A 16,240-nucleotide genomic window follows, 5' to 3' on the forward strand; every position below is an offset into this window, starting at 1 on the left:
TATTTTAAAGTAGCTGATTTGATTTGATTTGTTCATTTATGTCGCACTAGAGCTGCACAATGGGCTATTGGCGACAGTCTGGGAAACATCCCTGAGAATGACATGCCATCACAATTTTGATCCTCTGCAGAGGGGGTGGCTCTCCCGCTTCGGTAGCCCGACGACGTACACGCGAAGTCGAGTACTTTACGGTAGAACAGTTTAACGAGGACCAATACCGCACACCCTCTGACCCTACGCAGACTGATCCAAGTGGTCACCCACCCGCATATTTTTATTTATTTATTTATTTTTAAATTTTTTAAAAGTGGCAGTTTTATAAATAGACCAATAAAATTATAATTTCTTTATTTGCATCTTTTTGCCATGATATAACATATTTTTATTTGTCTCGCATTCGCTTCCGTATTAAAATGTATCCTACATTACTGCTTAAATGTCGTCGGGAAAACCCTGAAAAGAAATATTACATCATTAAAAAAAATCTAGCTTTTTATTTAATTATTTTTTTTTTTTTTTTTTTTGTAGATGAGAATAAATTTAAGACGAAAATGTGTTCTTTTTACTTGCACATTTCCACCAACTTCTTGTTCACTTTTCCTCAGAAAATTCTGAGAGACAAGTCTTTCGTTTGTTTTCGTTTGTTCGTTTGTTTTGTTTGTTTCGTCAGTTTTTTAACATCCCTGAGAGAAGGGGGGGGACAAGAAGACTCTCCTAGCTCCTACCCCATCGTATCAACACCTACTAGAAGGCTATTCTAGGTGATTATGATCGTATTCATGTTGCTACACTTTTTCAGACTGACTATAATAATGCATGCACTTTCTCCGCATTCAATAAAAAAAAAGTATGTTGTTAAATGTCACACCGTTTAATGTAAAGAATTCTATTTTTAAATTATTTGGAAGTATTGAAGAACTAAGTTTGATCTGTCAATCTTTTTTTTTTAATTTGCCCTTAAATAGCGTATATATTTATATATGCTAATAAAGTCAATTATAATTGCTCATACACGAATTAAAATATTAAAATGAACTTGTAATATCTACCAAGTTGTCTTATGAACTTCAATAAGGAGGACCTTTTTCATTCTGTGGTTAAAATGCAAGTGCCATTCCATCAGAAATAGTTTTTTTAATCATGAAAAGACAAAAAAAATGTTTTAATATTATTAAAAAAAATTAGGATCAACAAAATGGACATACAAATCGGAATTTTAATCTCTTCTCTCCTTCGGAAAAGTTCGTCTTCCTGTCGAGGAAATTTTTAAAAAAAACCGTGACAAAAATAAGAATTTATTCTATTACGCCGAATTTTATTTATTTTTTTGTTTTTTTGTATTGTTATAGACGCCGCTTTCTCCAAAATTGTGCAATGGAGGAATGGCAAAACTGCACAGCAACTCCCTTAATCGACATATTATAGCGCGTTTACATTATAACGAAATTTATAATACTGCATATTAAATTCTCTGTTGTTTTTTACAACTTAAATAATAAATGAGCCGATATGGCTTCTTTGATAATTGATTCCTACTGATGAGACTTGGGTTCGAATTCCCATGTTAATTCATATACTGTTCTTGGTTTGCACAGTTCCGACATACAATGCTTGCATTTGTAAAGAGAAAGCCCTCGAGCTAACCATTTTCATGTTTGTTTGTTTTTTCTACAAATGTGAGCTTGTTTCAATTCTGATGTCCTCCATGAAAGTGAATTTAACTTTACAAAAAGTTCTCTTGTACTCTAAGTTTGGTTCGAAATAGCAAAACTGCGGGTTTTAGTGTTAAGAGCAAAAATCATATGCATGAATTAACACCAGTACAAAAATAAAAGTTAATACCTTAAATCTTGCAATAAATTAATCTTCATCAATTTTTTTTGTTAATATTTATTTACTTCTTTTTGGTAAAAGTTAATTCTTTTTATTTATTTAACAAGAATTTTGTATGAAATGAAGAATATTCTAATTTAATCATTTAGAATTAACTTATTTTTGTTTTTTAAATGTACATGCATTCCATTCCCCTTCTCTTCCTTTTTCATTAGTAGTCAATAATACACATTAAATTTAATATGTTTTAAAATTTAAAAAAAAAAACAGTTAAAAAATTCTCAATTAAAATAAAATATAAATATAGTAACTTTTTTCTTGGAAATTTTTTGCAACATATATCAAAACTAGTTTAGTATAATTTTAATACACTTTCCATTGGTACAAATATTTATTCTTTAAACCAAAATTTCCTTTCGTATTTTTGCAAATTAAAGTACAGTGAAAGTTTGATATATCGAGATTCATATTGCGAGATGTCCGATATTACGATACCTTCAAAACATTAATATTTAAGGTACAGAAATTCTTTGTTTATAACGAGTTTAAAAAAATTAGCTTTTCGCAATAGCCGCAAAAATTAGTTTGGGGAAAATGCATTTTTATATTATTAGAATTAACGAAAAATGACAAAATAGAAGACGCTTTTATTTATTTATTTCTGATATTAATATAGAAAGTGAACATCATTTCACATTATTTTCCTCTTCCAATCATAATCCTTAAAGTTTTCAAAGCATATATATATGTGGATAACCACCAGCTAAATTACCTTTCTATATAAAAATGAAAAAATCTTTTACTATTATCAGCAATATTGACATATACTTCAAATAAATCTACAGTGCGCAAAAATTAAATGAACCCACTGGAATAACTTTTGATCTAAAGTTCGGATCTTCATGTTCTAGGACTCGTTCTTAATGGTTCGAGAGGGTGACGTCAAATATACTAATTAATTTGTACAAACGATATTTTAAGCTAGGAAATTAGGCATAAGGACGTACTTGTACTTTCTCTGATTAAACATACCTTTTTTAGACGAATTATGATTTCTGGCCCCTAAAATGTAGTAGCTTCAATCAGGAAATATTGTTTCAACAGTTTTTTCAGGAGCGTGTTTGAAAGTTTGGACCCCTTAATGTTAACTTTAGTTTTTTCGTAGTTCATTATATCCCCAATTTTTTTTAAGCGAATTGAAAAAGTTTTGCATTCCAATCACACCAACCAATTCCAATTCGTTTTTCTAAAGTTAATTTCATGTAAAATATAACTTTTAGTAAACGTTTATTGTTATTTTATTTAATGAAAGTCGAAAAACTTTAGAAATGCAAGGTATAAAATTTATTCATCATTTGAAAAAATGCAGTTTTAAATGTCAAAATACAAAATTTAAGCAAAATCGGTCAAATAAATTCTGAGAAATAAAATAAAAACTCATACTTTTCGAAATTTGGTCTCCTAACTCATTAATTATTATTATTATTATTTCGTCTATTTTTGCAACTTAAAATTCTTAACTATAAAAGTAAAAGCAAATTTAAATGGTAGAAAAAACAGGTGTTTCTTATTGATATGTGGTGAACAATAATTAATTAACTGTGTGAAAGGTTATTCGGTGCAGGCGTATGCCAATATGTAATAAGCTTCTACAGGGCGAAACAGAAATTTTGGTGAAAAGTCTGCTTTCAGCTCTGCAGAGAAACGAAAACATAGGCAGACAAACAGCAGCCATATGTGGCATTTATTTTTAAAATGTAAGTTAGTTAATATTCGTTTCTCGGACTCAAATTTAAAATATTGCAAATTGAAAAATCATTACAAATTTTAACTATATTTGTTTGAATTTTATATTTTAAGCCGATGAAACTCACTCTTTTTCTCAAATGGAGAAATTAGCATTTTACCAAACACAGATGTTCACTTTGAAAGCATCTTCGAAACGAAATGGGAATCATAAGGATAAATTTTAAAACTTTCTTTGTATTTATTTGCAATATATATTAACATAAAGTCCCCTGATTTGAATAGCCTTTTTTTTGTTCCTAAAATTATATTCTGTAACAATTAAAAAAAATTCTAATTTTACAATTTAACGGGCATAACCATTTCGAAGTTCTCGCAAAGCGGGGCATCATATCCTTAGATAAAATACGTGGATGCAAAAAATGTACTTATAACTTTATTTTCAAAACATTTAAATTATTCAAAACACAATCGATGCATATAAAAATAACATTTTCATATCAAAATGTTCCTTAAATGCTTTGTTAAATGTGCATGAAAATTCAATTTTTTATTATTGAATAATTTTTACTTTATGAGAGTCAAAAGCGTGGAAATTGTTTGAAATGGCGGTGACTGCTACAACTATTTTTCTTTATTGCAGAAGTAATTTTTAAGCTTACAATGTGCGGTAAATTGCACCATACAGTACAAAATACATCGATAACAGAAAAAAATGCGATTTAAATTTACATTAAAATGAATCTGCGCTTTATGGTATCAATATTAGTGATTTTAGATTCTTAGAAACACATTTGAAAAATATATGAGAAAAAAATATAAAGTATAAAATTCGCTTTAATTTAAATATTTTGAATTAATTTGTTTGAGACCCCCTTTCGGAGTAAGGGGGGCTTGACCCTCTGTTGGACCTTGTTAGTACTTCTACGACATACGACTACAAACGAATACTGGTCACTCTTTACGAAAGAGCCATTCATTTCCATTAACCTTCCCTCACTTGGTGATTATCATGGCTCATACTGAACTGCCAATCTAGTCTATGGTTTGGTCGATAGTATGGTGACGTCCATAAGAAGGGGGAATCAAAGGGATTCGGTGAAACGACCCTGACACGTAAATTAATAACCAATAATTATTAAAAATTAAATTTTTTTTTCGTGGAATTATCTTAGCAAAAGCGAATTTTACTATTGTATGCGAAAAAATTTTGATTCGTTAAAAAAAAGTTTTTCTGATAGGGAGAAATACGCAAAAAGCAAAGTTAACATTAATCCAAGCTTTCGGTCGCTCTCCTGGCATATTTTCCAGATTGCTACTATACGGTATAGTCTAACGATACTGTATAGTAGCATATAGTATAAATACTACGGTATAGTATAACAACTAAAATCAAGTCTTACCATGTGAAAATTCAATCATTGAATCAGAAGTTATTCTAGGCGTTCCGTTTTTTTCTTTTATTTTTTAGCGCAATGTACAGATAATGTACAGGTGTATGTATAGCGGGTTTGTACATAGCGCAGAAAAAGCAAATGCTTTGAATAATTCAAATTGCAATCGTGGTATTATTTAAACATCGCATATACATTTCAATCAAATTTTGTATTTTCTTTTCCGAAATAACATTTTATAATGATGTGAAAATCCATATACATGATGTATAATGCATGATATGTAATACCGAATGTTATAATATCGGTATATAATAAAATGCTCTCCCTCTTTCATCCTTAATTTTCTCACATCGCGGGAAGTTAGGAAGTTAAAATTTGTGGTAAACAGAAAAATTTTAAAGGTTTAAATTCGATATTTTGTATTTATAGGGGTGATTATGAGACAGAGATAAAAATATAATATACACAAGTTGGTAATTGGTACTAATTATTATTTTTAAGAGTTATTAAAATTATAACTAATGCGAAATAAATACTCAAATTTGAACCACGTGTTCTTTATGGGAGAATAAGTAAAGCTAAAAGAAGGTTACTTTCAGGTTTTTATAATTATCCCAATTACCCCATTAATGCTAAATAACACGTTTTTACCAAAATAGATATAGATTATGTGCTTCTTATGAGACAAAGGAAAAAAAAAGGAACAATTTTGATATTTTATAACCATCAGGGTAATTAAACTGTTCAACAGTTATGCTAGACAACATGTTTATTCAAATTATACCCTTGTACTTAGCGCAGCATAGCCATTTCTGACTTCTATTCCATTAAACCGTAAAGAGGTGATTCATGGTAGTGGACGACTATGTAGAACCTTGAATCGATGAGTTTCTTTTGGCAGATGAACTCGCCCTCGCACGCAGGTCTGAAAAAAATTTTAACCCTTTGATTTGAATTTAAAATTCTAAGGCTGAAAATTCAAAGGAAGCATTGAACTATGATGCAAAGCTGGTCACCGCAGATGGCTCTAAAATTTGGACCATTCACATATTCGAATTTTTCGTATTTAGTGTGAATAATCTTTTGCAGCAATGCTGCCGAAAGCAACCCGAACCAACAAGGAGTCAAGAAGCGGTAAAGTTCCTGGAGATAAAGGGTGAAGAACAATGTGGAACCGCAAAGCCAGGGCCGTAACTACGCCGGGGCACCACCCCGGGGTCCCGACGGTCAAGGGGGCCCCATATGATGAGACCACATCATGTTTTTTTTTTCAAAATACAGAACTCTAATTATATATATGTAGGAAAGAAATTGTGTTAAGATAGAGTTGCTGAAAATTTTCTTTTTTGTAATTACGTACCTACTACAACATAAAGGAAAGGATAAAAAACGGTATAACAGCTTTTCGTGAATTATTTCCCTTTCTCATAAGAACATACACGCTTTGCAGAGAAGGGGAAAGGCCACAGCTGCATGTAGTTGATTGTTAACACTTTCTGTACATTGCACTTCTGGTTTACATTGTTTCCTCTACTATCTAGCGTCAGACCCAGTGGCGTGCCAACCAGGGGGAGGCAGAGGGCCCCTCTAAAATTTAAGTGATGAGGCAAACGATGCGTTTCGCCCCTCCTGAAATTTAGACACTCACAAAAATAAAGTAAAATCGGTAATTTAAAAAAAAAATTCAATTTTGAAGCTATTTTTGAAATAAGAAAACTTTATATTCCACTAACATTATTATTCCATTAAAATTTATGTGCTTTGCCTCTTCTGATATTTAGTTATTCGCCAAGACGAAGTCCATTAAAATAGGTAATTTTAGAGAAGAAGAAAAAAAAGCTATTCTTTCTCAGCTTTGAAGTTATACATCAAGTAGGAAACTTTATTTTGTTATGGGCAATTAATATGTTTTTTGACTTTTGGAAAAGTAAAGTGAAAGTGGAAAAAATATTTTAATTCCAATTTTCACTCTATTTTCTTCCGAAATAGTAATGAGGGGGCGAACATAGCGCTAAAAAATAATAGAAATTGGTAACTAAAAAAAATTTCATCTTTGAATCTATTTTCCAAATAGAAAACTTTATTTTCTTCTGAAATAAAAGTGAGGGGGGTGGGGAATTTGCTTCTCATCTTCTGAAATTTAGACATTAACATTAATAGAATAAAATCAAGTAAAGTAGGAAATTTTAGAAGAAGAAAATTTTTTTGTTTCATAACTTCGACGATATTTTCCAAATAGAAAACTTAATTTTCCTCTTAAATTATAGTAAGGGGATAGGAAACTTTATTTTCTTCCGAGATAAAGTAAGGGGGGCTAAAATGTGCTTTGTATCTTCTGAAATTTAGACATTTGAAATAATAAAGTCTAGTAATTTGTTCTTTCTTTAAAAAAAAAAAAAAAAAAAAAAAAAAAAAAAAAAAAAAAAAAAAAACTTTGAATCTATTTTCCAAAAAGAAGATTTTATTTTCCCCTTAAATTAAAATAAGGGGGCGAGGAATATACTTCGTCCCTTCTGAAATTCAGACATTCGCAGGAATAAAATCAAGTAAAATTTATATTTAACTCTCCTTTTCGACTTTAAAGCTATTTTCCAAATCGAAAACTTTATTCTCCTCTGAAATTTAATTGAGATGGAAGAAAATGTGCTCCAACCCTTCTGAAAATTTAACATTCGCTACAATAAAGTAAAGTAGAATTGAGAATTTTAGAAAAAGAAACTACTTTTCTTCCAATTTACTAGCTATTTTCCAAATTGAAGTAGAAATCCCCCCCCCCACAAGAAAAATACTTCGGTTTTGTTTCAATTTTTTTTACATATTACAACTTTCAATTTATTAAAAAAATTTAAAACTAAAACACGAAAAGAAAAGAGGAGCACATCATAAAAAAACATAAGTGTTTAGAAAACTAAAATAAATACCACTGTTTTTCATCCTGAAAAATGCATCCCACACTGAGACTAATAGATATATTTTAAAGCATCTTTTGACTGTGGGTAGTATGAAGGTGTTAAAACCTTCATACCACCCACAGAGTTGACCCACAGTTATCTGACTCCTCAAAAAATAGCCATCTCCTTTTACACCATGGAAAAATGACCTTTTATTTCTTTAAATTGCCTTAATCATTTTTATGACCCTGGGCAGAGCCTGACTAAGGCAGGGACATAAGGGGCAGTTGCCCCGGGCCCCCACATCAGAAGGGCCCTCCAAATCGAGTAGAAAGTTTATTTTAAGCTTCTTTCTTTAATAAACTTTTTTTTTTAAAAAATTTTAGTACAATGTAAAGTCCGTCAATTTTATGTTAACTTCTTCATTAAACTGTAGTATAAACTAAAAAAAAAATCTATATTTCGTAAATCCATGACTTTCTAGGGCGGAATTCATCAAAATTTTCGTAATTACGATGGATAAATTTGGCCAATCAAAAGCTTGTATTTTTACACATCGCGAAATGCGATATGTTTACAAAAATACAGAATTTTGATTGGCTTAATTGAGCGAGTGTAATTGCGAAAATTTTGCGGAATTTCGTCCCAATGTCAGCAAGGGTATAAATTTTTCACAGCTAGATGACAATCAGAAAACTGCATTCGGCATGATTGCCATGGAATTGTCAATCAATAAAATTGACGGAACGATATTTCGTCTGACCATTGAAGGGGGGAGGGACTTTATAGCTATTTTAAGTTCTAGTCAATTTTCTTATTATTTTATCTATAATGAGATGAAAAATTTAAATACCTCCATAAAGTTTGGTTCTTCATTACTGAAAAAGTGAAGTATAGGGGGCCTCCAAAGAAGTTTTTGCCCCGGGCGCCAATTAGGCTAAGCGGGGCCCTGACCCTGGGCTCTTTTGTGCTTTTATAAAGTTGTCTTAAACTTAAGTTGTCTTAAACTAGCAATTATCTAGATGTTCTAGGAAAACAGATGTAAGCTCTTAAGGGATCCAAGGGGATGACTCTTGTTCACATTTACTTAGGTCATTTTGTCAAGAGATTTTTTCTGAGACAAACGTAAAACGTTCCAGTTTAATACCAGTTTTTAGCTCATTTAATTGCCTCATTTAAATTAATCATTTTTAATTCAGATATAAATTTTCTGTTAGCTTTCATTATATTCAATTTTTGAAATTAAAATTTAACTTTAATTAAGAGTTATTGAAATTGCTTGCAGCTTCCTTTTTTTCAAACATAAATCGTGATATCAATAATTCCCATTCTTAATAAAATGTTTCTTTGGAAAATAAGAAAACCAAATGTAAATTTATTTATAAGGAGGTAAGTAAATGTTTGCATTAACTCATTTAATACAATTAAATTTTATATTTATATACTGTTCGAATTCTTTTATAAGAATGGTAACATAAAAATTGCTTTTTTTATGTTCGTACACAAAATTTAATTTGTATAGTAAATATTTTAATTGATAATTTTACTGTTTATTGTGTGCATAGATTTTGTTCTTATTTTATGTTTTTCGAATTATTAAGATCCTTAAATTTTTTTAATTGGAACTTCGAATTTTTAGGTTTTTTAACAACTTTGTTTTCATTAAAAAGTGAAATGCAATCTTCATTTTATATGAAAAGAAAATAATATTTAATTTAATAAAAGAAAGCATTTAATTTAATAAAAAAGCTATGAACATCAGCTTAGAAATCCGTAGCAATTAAAATTCATTTCCATGACAGACCATTAAAAAGAATTTATTTTTAATTAACAAATATGCTTTGACTTTTTCTCATTTTCTTTCATAAAAAAAACTATTACTCTTTGTCATAATTTTGTCACATATGATTACATGGCCTCATGAATACATAGGCCAAATATTCAAGAACGATTTTCTATGGACCTGTCCATATTGGAGTAAGGCAACTTTGTTTTTGTTAATCGATGTATAAAGAGAAAAAATTTCTGAATATTTTTTCAATTAGGACTTTTTAAAATGTGGGTACGTGTGCCGATAGAAAAAAAAAGTCTATAATTTCCTTCAGTTTTCATAACGCGATCAAAAACTTTTAGATTCGAAACTAAGAAATAATTTTCATTTTTATAATGGTTTTATCTGGAAAAAACTTTCCTAACGATACAGTAACCGGATTAAAGAGGTTTAGAAAATTGGTATTTTATGATTAGCATTATATTTAGAGGAAAAAGAGGCTACTGTGGACATGGGGGACAGGAGTAGACAGCATGAATTTTTCCCCCCTAGTCATATTTCCTCAGTGAGATGTCATAAATTGGTAACATTTACGTACAGTGAACCAAAAAAGTACCACCCTGAATAACTTTTGATTTAATGATCGGATCTTCACATTCTAGGACTCCATCTTAATAATTCGAGGGTGTGACATCAAATATACAAATTAATTAGTGCACGATATTTTATTTTAAGTTACGCAATCAGACGCAAAAACACACTTTCTCTGAATAAACATAACTTTTTTTCAACAGATTCGATTTTCTAACCCCCGTAATATAGGAGGTAGCTGTAATCTGGGGAATATGGTCCCAATAGTTGGATCGGGTGAGCTATCCAAAGTTTGGACCCCCAAATGTTAATTTTATTTTTTTGTATTTCACTACAGATCGAGAGCTTTTAAAGAGAATTGAAAAAAATTTTGCACACGATTATAAAATTCTGTTATCTAAAGATAATTCCCCGCAGGAAATAAGTTTTAGTAAATATTTATTATTTTTTATTTAATAATAGTCTGATGTTGATCATTTACGTCGCACTAGTGCTGCACAATAGGCTATTGGTGACGGTCTGAGAAACATCCCTTGAGGTTTGATCCTTTGTAGAGGGGAGGCCGCCCCCCCACTTCGGTAGCCTGGTGACCTGCATCCGAAGTCGAGCACTTTATCGTAGAACAGTTTAACGAAGACCAATACCGCACACCCTCGGTCCCTACGCAGACTGACCCAAGTGGTCACCCACCCGCACACTGACCGCAGCCAGTGATGCTTGACTTCGGTGATCTGCTAGGAACTGTGTCTTAACGATCAGTCCCCTTTGGGACAAATATTCTGAAAACTTTTGAATCGTAAGGCATATAGTTTTTTTTTTGTACCATTTTAAAGTATCTAATTCCACATGGAAAATACAAATTTGAGCGAAATTGGTTGAATAGTGCATTAGTTCCTGAGAAATCGAGTTTTAAAAGTACAACTTTCTTAAAATTTAATTTCTCTGGATAAATCGATTTCGCTGAAATTTTGCATTTTGTCATGTTTAAAACTTACAATGTTTTGTAATCCAATTTATAAGAGAAAAAATAACTTGTTTTCATAAATATATTCACTAACTTAATACATAAATAGCTAAAATGACAGTTAGAGATGGAGTACTGAAAGTTTTTGAAAGGGCCCCCGCCAAAAATGTTTGCCCCAGGGCCCCGAGGAGTGAAGTTACGGCTCTTTGCGAAGCTCGGAGTTCATGTAGGTAGGTCAGTGTTTTCCAAACTTATGACTTTTGTGTACCCTTTCTAAATTTTTCGTAACGCTGTGTACCACTAATACAAAAATGAATGTATTTTTTACTATAAAAAAATTGCACAAAAGTTAAAAAGCACAACTGGGTGTTAATACCACTAATTATTAACTGTCAACTCTGCAAAAATAGCCATTAGAAAAATACGGTAAATTTTCATGGCTAGTTTTATTTTTAAATAAAAATTTTTGAAATTTTCGTTTGTTGCAAGCTTGGCGATATTTTGCAAGATATTTTGCATGTAAACGCGTACCCCAGCTAAACCGTTCCCGTACTCCTGGGGGTACGCGTACCACACTTTGGGAAACACTGGGTAGGTGGTCCAGTTGTTCGCCGAATCAGAACTCGCCTTTGAGATCCACTTTTGCGTGCAGTAACAAATGGCTTTTTACAAATTAGTATTTCCATTTGAACTGGTTAGCAACATTTGCAGAAATAGGCAACCGGATCCTTTACATAATCATGAAATCTGTTCGTAAACAAACAATAGACTGTGATGAACATTTCACTAAGCATGCCCTTAATTATTTAATGAAATAGGTAGTTTGAAATATTCCAGTATGTGCATCAGCATTAGTCAATGTTAATTAAGATTTCTGTCAGTTCTTTTGTTTTATTTCTCATAGTAATAATCGCAATAGCGTTTTTTTTTAAATTTTTCAACATAATCATGTTTAGAATTATTTATTTAAAAGCTCAGCAATTTTTTATTGTACTTTTAAATACAAATAAAATTTTACAAAGAAATTAATTTTGTGTAACATAAACCCAGTGCCGGTATAAAAGCAGCTGCTTTATCTTCATAATTATACAAGTTCATTGAGCCTAAGTTGCTGTAATGACCGATCTTTTTAATACCTTTTCCCCCCCTCCCTTTTTAAAATTGGTTAACCGTAATTTTTTGCAACCCTATTAAACTTTTATTACTTTAATCACTTATTGCAGTAAGTTTATTATACCTTACTGTATCAAGTAGCTCATTATGGGAAGATTTCTGTATCCTGATCTATAGCTAAATAAATGCCAGCTTTGGCAGTTTTTAGGCAGAGGCCCCCAAGAAGCTAAAAAAATAAAAAATCATAAAAGGGGGCCTACTTAAAGGATATTACTCATAGCCGTCCTCAGACAAACTTCTACTTGTTTTATTTATTTTTTTTTAGTTTGCGAATTTGAAATAAATTTATAACTTTGATGATTATAGTCGGCATGACAGATCATGATACGGACATATTCCCCTCATTAGTACTAGGTAAAAATTAACTAACAATTGTAAATAAAATTCTGTTTTCTTAGTTAATCTATCTGAAAATATTACACAATTGATAAACCTTGTTTGAGAGTAAACTTATCAAGGGTAACCAAATTCATGGCTGTTGGAGTATAACTACTGACACTTTTCGCTTTACTGGGCACAAGCAAAAAGTCACTAAAAATTATGTGTTTGTGCTAATATGTATTAAAGACCTAATAAATATCCATTTTTAAAAAGATTTTAAGAATATGAGTATCTAGGGGTATGAGTATCTCTATCAGTACCTATGTTGTACTTCTATCAGTACCTATGTAAGTGTTAGCCTATGTTGTACTTAGCATTTTAAAAACAAACTCACCACGATACCTATTTTTGTCAAATTATCTTAAAATGACCAGATCTGAAAGTGTGAGCATGTAAGGGGCAAAAATTAAATTCATAGTTCCATAATATGAGTTTGTAGTTATGTATTGTCTTGATTTTGGATTATAAATCTCAAAATACTTGAAACTCTACTTCTTTAAAAAGGTATCTAGTAAAAAATCTAAGTAAATATGTGCACTACATATATATCATCACGATATAGCAAACTCATGTTTTATCATTCGCTTTTGTTTGGACCAGAGGGGTCATTATATTGAGCGTCAACTGTATTTATATTATTTTATACCATATAACTCAGCTAGAGACTGAAGCTTTAAGTGGTGTTAAGTGAAAACTCTAATATAACATTTCTTATTCTTATAAAACAGAATAATGTCTGTTTTTTTTAAAATTTCTAATACATGGTCACTGATTTTGCCTGTGAATAATTGCAGTCCTTACAATTTATGCAAATTCTTAAAAATATTTATTTGTTATTATTTTTTTTTTTATAGAATTGTTAAAATTGGAGGCGAGTTTTATCATTGAATAGCTTTTTCTGGAGTTCTTATGCATGGCAGGGATACCCGTAATGAGTGTATCAGCACCCATTAATGATCCTGTTGCCGTTATGAATGCTTACAGCTCATATGTATCAATGCTCCAAGATCCTGTTGCAAGTAAGTTTAATACCTAATTAGTCATTGGGAATTGAAAAATCAGAATTTATTTTCACTTAAAAATTTCTCATTGCAATTTAGTAATAGAGATTACGTAGATATATTTAGTACTAAAGATGTACTTAATGAATAACTATACTTATGGCTCATGTTTTTCTTTTTCTTTTGATAATGTTTACAATTCTCATTCATTGACATTCATACAAATAAAATAACCAAAGTAATATACTTATAAGCACGGACGTATACAAGGGGGGTATCCATGGGGTCCGGACCCCCCCCCCCTTAGCTTGAGTTTTTTTTAATATCCATATTTCCAAATATCGCATAGAACTTCTTATAATATACGTCTTGCCTCGAAAAATAATTTTTTAAGAAATATGTGGGGGAAAAATTCGTTTGCACCTTACAAAAGCTGATTTCATCGAGCGAAAGTTTCATCGAGCTTCTTCCGAAAATCTCCACTGCGGGATGGTCAATTAAAGAAAATTGTCGATGAAAACAACTTTGAACATTCCACCCTTATGGGTCTTTGTGAAACACGTTGGACTGAAAAACATGTGGCTGTCGAAAGGTTCGCAGAAATGCTAGCCGTTGCACGTGCAACACTTGAAACACTTCAAAGCACTGGTAGTTCAGACGTGGCCACACAAGCTTTTTAGCTGCAGACAGCTGTGAACAATTGCCAATTTATAGTATCTTTGGTCATAATCAGAAAAGTGTTTTCGTATACTGTAAATTTGATTAAGGTGATGCACAAGGTGAATGTTGATTTAATCGCCACTTGCAGTTATGCGAAAACTGTCAGAACCATAGAAAGCATTAGAAACGAGACACAATTCTCCATACTTTTCGAGGAAGCAAAGCGAATGAGCTCAAACAAAATAGTTGTCCCAAAAATGGCCGCAAGAGCGTCCCAACGCAGCAATGCACCTGGAGAAACTACCGAAATTTACTACCGGCGAAATGTGTTTTATCCGTTTATAGACCATGTGGTAACCGAACTAGATGCTCGTTTCAAACCACATGAAGACGCTATAGAAGACATTCAACTGCTTCTACCATAGAAAACTAAAATTGATGACAAAACAAAAGAAAGTCTGAAAAAAGTAGCAATAACCTTTCTAGGCGAAAGTGAAGGAAACACATTTCTTAGTGAATATGACATATGGAGCAAACACTGGGAATCAATATCCGAAAAACTGGTCACTGTTCTCGAAACTCTCGATCAGTGCGACCAACAGTTTTTCCCTCTGACAAGAACGTTGCTGAGTATTTTGGCAACACTTCCGGTTTCCACCGCAACACCAGAAAGAAGTTTCTCCACTCTAAAAAGGGTCCCGCAGTAGACTGATCATTAAGACTCGGTTCCCAGCAGATCACCGAAGTCAAGCATCACTGGCTATGGTCAGAGTGCGGGTGGGTGACCACTTGGATCAGTCTGCGTAGGGACCGAGGTTGTGCGGTATTGGTCCTCTTTAAACTGTGCTACCGTAAAGTGCTCGACTTCGCGCCCAATTCGTCGGGCTACCGAAGCGGGGGTGACATCCCCTCCGCAATTATGATGGCATGTCTTCGGATCATCCTCCAGGATGTTTCCCAGACCGTCGCCAATAGCCCATTGTGCAGCTCTAGTGCGACGTAAATTAACAACAACAACACTCTAAAGAGATTAAAAACCTATCTCAGAAATAAGATGGGAGATGAGAGACTGACTGGACTTACTCTTCTGAGTGTGCATCGTGACTTGGTGGTGCAATTGGATTCCGACGAAATTGTAAATAAGTTATCAACAAGGCGCAAAAGACTAAATTTATTACTTTAAGCAGTTAACATTTTTCTATACTCTTTGATCATTGTTTTCCTTACAATAAACAAATATTTTACACACCTGTATGATTACTGAAATATTAGTAGCTTGTATTATATATATATATATATATATATAAAATTCTCGACCCCCCCCCCATGTAAAAGCTATAGCTACGTCCGTGCTTATAAGTAAATCTTATCTGCATCAAATACAAAATCATTCTTCAATATTTTTTTGTCTAATTTAAAACATAACTATATACCAATAAATAAATCATTGTATTTATCTGCATTTGATCAAAAAGCATACTTAAATATTCTTACTTCTCATTTTTAATTTAATCATATCCACATTTCTTTTTAAAGCAAAACCTTGATCAAATATATTTTATGTATTTATTGTAGTAACCTGCAGTTATAGCTTATTTTTTATTTATTTATCTGTCATTAATTCACTTTTCCTATTGATTTTTATATTGCAAAACTTTAATTTTCTCTTTTTCTTTTCTTTTATAGAGGATGAAAGTAAATTGAAAGCTTTGCAAGCATTAAGTGGAGAGGTTGAAGTAAGGTTTTAATTTAATATAGTAAAATGCTGTATTCATAATGTCATTTTATCAGGAATTCTAAATTTATTTTTTCAGTTTCAGAGATGACAGTTT

General features: G+C 31.7%; 1 protein-coding gene across 21 annotated transcripts in view; it reads left to right on the top strand.

Moving 5' to 3' along the window:
- Positions 1-11,784: 11,784 nt before the first annotated feature.
- LOC147816848 (transcription-associated protein 1-like) overlaps positions 11,785-16,240 on the top strand; it is a 31,677-nt gene continuing 27,221 nt past the window's right edge. For 3 of the 21 annotated variants that reach the window (XM_087160548.1, XM_087160462.1, XM_087160520.1), the window contains exons 1-3: positions 11,823-12,011; positions 13,602-13,766; positions 16,095-16,144. In XM_087160548.1, the coding sequence (XP_087016674.1) occupies positions 13,661-13,766; positions 16,095-16,144 (156 nt within the window). In that variant the 5' untranslated portion in view covers positions 11,823-12,011; positions 13,602-13,660. Of the gene's footprint in view, positions 12,307-13,601; positions 13,767-16,094; positions 16,145-16,240 lie in introns of all 21 variants that reach the window. The other 18 variants (XM_087160618.1, XM_087160671.1, XM_087160346.1 and 15 more) reach the window with 14 other exon arrangements.

Source organism: Parasteatoda tepidariorum, chromosome 1, assembly GCF_982258835.1.
Source record: "Parasteatoda tepidariorum strain Cologne lab strain chromosome 1, Ptep-v5.0, whole genome shotgun sequence".
NCBI lineage: Eukaryota > Metazoa > Arthropoda > Arachnida > Araneae > Theridiidae > Parasteatoda > Parasteatoda tepidariorum.